At 37.9% G+C, this 3,717-nt stretch overlaps 1 protein-coding gene across 4 annotated transcripts in view; it reads right to left on the bottom strand.

Annotated features, from left to right (window-relative positions):
• Lrrc69 (leucine rich repeat containing 69) overlaps positions 1 to 2,101 on the bottom strand; it is a 94,387-nt gene extending 92,286 nt beyond the window's left edge. For all 4 annotated transcript variants that reach the window (XM_005381774.2, XM_005381775.2, XM_005381777.2 and 1 more), the window contains exon 1: positions 1,871 to 2,101. In XM_005381774.2, coding sequence (XP_005381831.1) covers positions 1,871 to 2,053 — 183 coding nt within the window. In that variant the 5' untranslated portion in view covers positions 2,054 to 2,101. The remainder of the gene's footprint in view (positions 1 to 1,870) is intronic.
• Positions 2,102 to 3,717: the final 1,616 nt, after the last annotated feature.

The raw sequence follows: 3,717 nt of genomic DNA, 5'->3' as shown, positions 1-3,717 counted from the left end.
TTGTATGTCTGTTAATGTTTCCCTCCTTTTATCCTTAAAATAAAAAAAAAAAAAAATAAAAAAAAAATAAGATCATGGCTATAACTAAATAAAGTGTAAATGCTATAAATCTTTTAAAAGTGAGAGGAAAGGAAATAGGAAGAGAGCTACAGTGGATTGTAGATACTCTCACCAAGTGGGAAGCAAACAGAGGCTGTGGTTGATGATAAAACTAGAGGTGTGATGGTATTAAGTTTAAAAGATAACTATGGAGAAATTAAGCTAGCTATAGTGGCACATGTCTGTAATTCCCCTACTCAGGAGGCTGAGTCAGGAGGATCACATGAGTTAGAGGCCAGGCTAAACTACATAGTAATACTCTGTCTCAAAAAGCCTAGGCAGAGAGAGAAAGAGAGAACAGTATGGAGAAACTGAACATATTAATTATATTTTGAGCCAGGGATATAGCTCAGTGGCACGAGCACCTGCCTGACAAGCACAAGGTCCTGAGTTTGATTTCCGTTACCAAAAAATAAAAAATAAAAATAAAATAAAATAAATTATATTTTGAAAATGAAGCAGAGTGATAACTAAGATAATGAGCTAAAAATGAAGAACATGAAGGTCATGTTTGGGGCTGAGAGGAAGTAACATAAAAGATAGTTTCAATTATAAGCTTCTTGTTGTTATTCAGAATTCTTAAAACAATGTACAGTATTATTTTAATGGAAGTAAATTCAAGCAGAGGGAGAGAATCCATTTGTGGCTTAGTCAAATCCTAAGTGCATGCATAGAAACTCTTCTGTCCCATTAGGAAAGTCTAAGTCCTTGTTGTCTTCTAACTATTAAATTCGGTTTTTTGAAGTCACTAGCGAAAGAATTTGTGAATGTTACCTTATCTCCTATAAAAATGCAACCACAGGGGCTGGGGATTTAGCTCAGCGGCAAAAGCGCCTGCCTTGCAAGCGCAAGGTCGTGAGTTCGGTTCCCGGTACGGGAGAAAAACCAAAAAAAAAAAAAAAAAAAAAAAAAATGCAACCACAGATTACAAGTTCAAATGACTTCTTATAAATAAAAAGAAATGAAGTCGATAAGGATAAGAATATAATAGATTTATTTTTTTGTAACTCTTACTGCAAAATCAGTGAGCTACAATGACTTAGTAACTCAGAGGCTCTTTCAGTGCTGATGACAGTGTAGAAGCTAACAAAAAGAAAATTACAAAGCTAATATTCCTTTCTTTTTCTAAATCTCAAGATGTTTAGCAGCTGCAGTTGCACATTATTAGGCAGAAATGTTTAAGGCAAGCATCTGGGATTCATTCATGTCAACTGTTGCTCTTTAAAAGAGGCATTTTTATTTAAAATATTAACCTTTTAAAGACTATTTCAGAAGAAATGAACATCACCCCCTTCCTAGTCCCTGCCAGCACTCCATTTCAAAGTTTCAGCCTGCTCCAGGAAATTGAAAAGGAACCCCCTTCCTACATCCGAAGTGTCTCCACATTCCATATGCAAGAACTTCAGGACAGTCCCCAGGGTGAACAGCCTCTCCTGGATCCTCAAACCACTTCCAGATGTGAGCCCCCAAGCTGGACAAACAGATCCAGGCTTCCGGCCCCTTTCCAGATGACAGCCTCCAGAAAGATGAGCGTGGCAGAGACCTACTCCCCTGACTCCAGATGCGGGCCACAGAGCACATGAATAAACTGAAACATGTTCTCCCCCACCACATCTAATCCCCTAAGCAAGACAGCCTTCTTATGTGTCTCCTACAACACTCCACATTGTCTTGAGAAAGCTAAGCCTCCATAGATCAAAGCCGTATGTTTCTCTCGCCAATTCTGTCTTCCTACTTTCCATTCTCAATCTAAAAAGATGAGGTTCCTCACCTGGGTCAAGGTGCTTATCTCTGGACACACTTTGGGGATGAGGTTATTCTGAAGGTTTAGCGTCCTCAGGCCAGGCAGTTTTCCTAATGTTGAGGGCATCTTCGTCATCTTCTTCCCATTCAAAGTGATGATCTTAGTGTTTTTCCCACCCTTCAGTGCTCCTATTAACAGTCTCTCAGCCATGATCTTAGAGGAAGAAGGTAACCTGAGGGATTAGAGCTCTTTATTATGCATCTTTAGAACCTCTCCTTGCAGAATAGATGTGTCATGGAAACAAAAACATTCTGAGCGCCACCATGCTGAAGGCAGGAGGCATTAGATAGGTTCCTAAGGAAAGGCTAGGCAGGGAAAAATAGCAGATCCAGGTTTGAGGCAGAAAATATACCAGACAAGCTTTGAATATTTATGCCAGAGATACGGAAATTATCAAAGACTAATGAGATCACATCTAAAGGACTCAGAAGCCAATTTCCGGGAGCTCCTACTAGTTAACGATGGGATGTAACTGAGGACCAGAAAAAAACCAGTAACCTAGAATAGACTGAAACACACCCAGGCATACTAAAATCTAAGTGTTCATAATGGTAGTTTTTCTTAAAAAAAAAAAAAAACTAGTAACTCTGGCACCTGAGTTGCTAGGGCACCAACGTTGAAAATTGATAAAGAAACAGTATTAAATATTTATTCTACTCTTACAGAAGAAACTGAATGTCAGTATAATCTAATAGCTAACAAAGATCTTATTCACAGAGGAATTAGAGCTACCAATTGAAGAAGAAAAAACAGCTTTAGAAAATTCACTATTTCTGCAAATTCTAATGGAATAGCGTATCTATGCAAAAATCCTAATTGGTTGCTAAAAGTGTTAGTTGAAAGGGTGATAGGGACCTTTGTAAGGAAAACATCAAATTAATAAGTTAACTCACTAATCAGTTTTAGTCATTACTAAAACCTGGACAGTCACAAAGAAGCCTTATAAAGAGCTGCAATAAAATGTACACGTTACCACACAAAATGTTCTTGCCTGAAAATTGAAGCGGAGTCTAATCATGGCTTTGAGATCATTTTTTGAAAGCATGAGAAGCAGATAGCAGCTTAAAATTCTCAAGAAAGAACTTGGTCAAATCTAGAACAGAACATTCTATAGGGCAAATGACGTAAGTTTTACCAACAAATCATTGGCATTAATAAAAAGAGAAATGCTATGAAGAAAATTAACTTAAGATAAATAAAAGCCAGATGCAATGTTTGGACCTGGATTGAATCCTCATTTGAATGCAAATATCTTGGAGTCAATCAGGGAAATGTATTTATGAACTGGATATTACATTATAGAAATTATAATTTTTATGCAAATAATGGTACGATAATAGCACTTATGTGTACTTAACATTTAGAAAAGCATACTGAAATTTTCAGGTGAAATAAGATGGTATCTTCTCAAAGAGTCTGTAACACAAGGTTAAGAGAGAGAGGTACAGGGATGACCTGCTGACGATTCATTGGTCAACAGGATTCTAAAGGTCACCTCTTGCTCCACCAAATAAACTGAAGCCAGGGGTTAAAGCCAGGAAGGTGTGTGACATCAGATGAGGCTGCCACACGTGTGTGCATTTGCACACACACACACACACACACACACACACAACCCCTCTCTGGGGATTGGGATTTTTTCCTACTTAGTATTGAATTTAGGACCTCACACATACTAGGCAAGGACCTCTACCTCTGAGCTACACTCTCAGTCCTCCAATCGATATATTCTTTTGAGGGCTCATAGAAAAACCAGAAACTTGCTGTTTCCAGAGCAGTGGTTTTTTTTTTCTTTTTTCCCTTTCTTTTCTTTA

Source organism: Chinchilla lanigera, unplaced genomic scaffold, assembly GCF_000276665.1.
Source record: "Chinchilla lanigera isolate Chin_1 unplaced genomic scaffold, ChiLan1.0 scaffold00016, whole genome shotgun sequence".
Classification (NCBI taxonomy): Eukaryota; Metazoa; Chordata; class Mammalia; order Rodentia; family Chinchillidae; genus Chinchilla; species Chinchilla lanigera.
The sequence above is the reverse complement of the archived record's forward strand: the minus strand, read 5'-3'. Positions and strand labels throughout refer to the sequence as shown.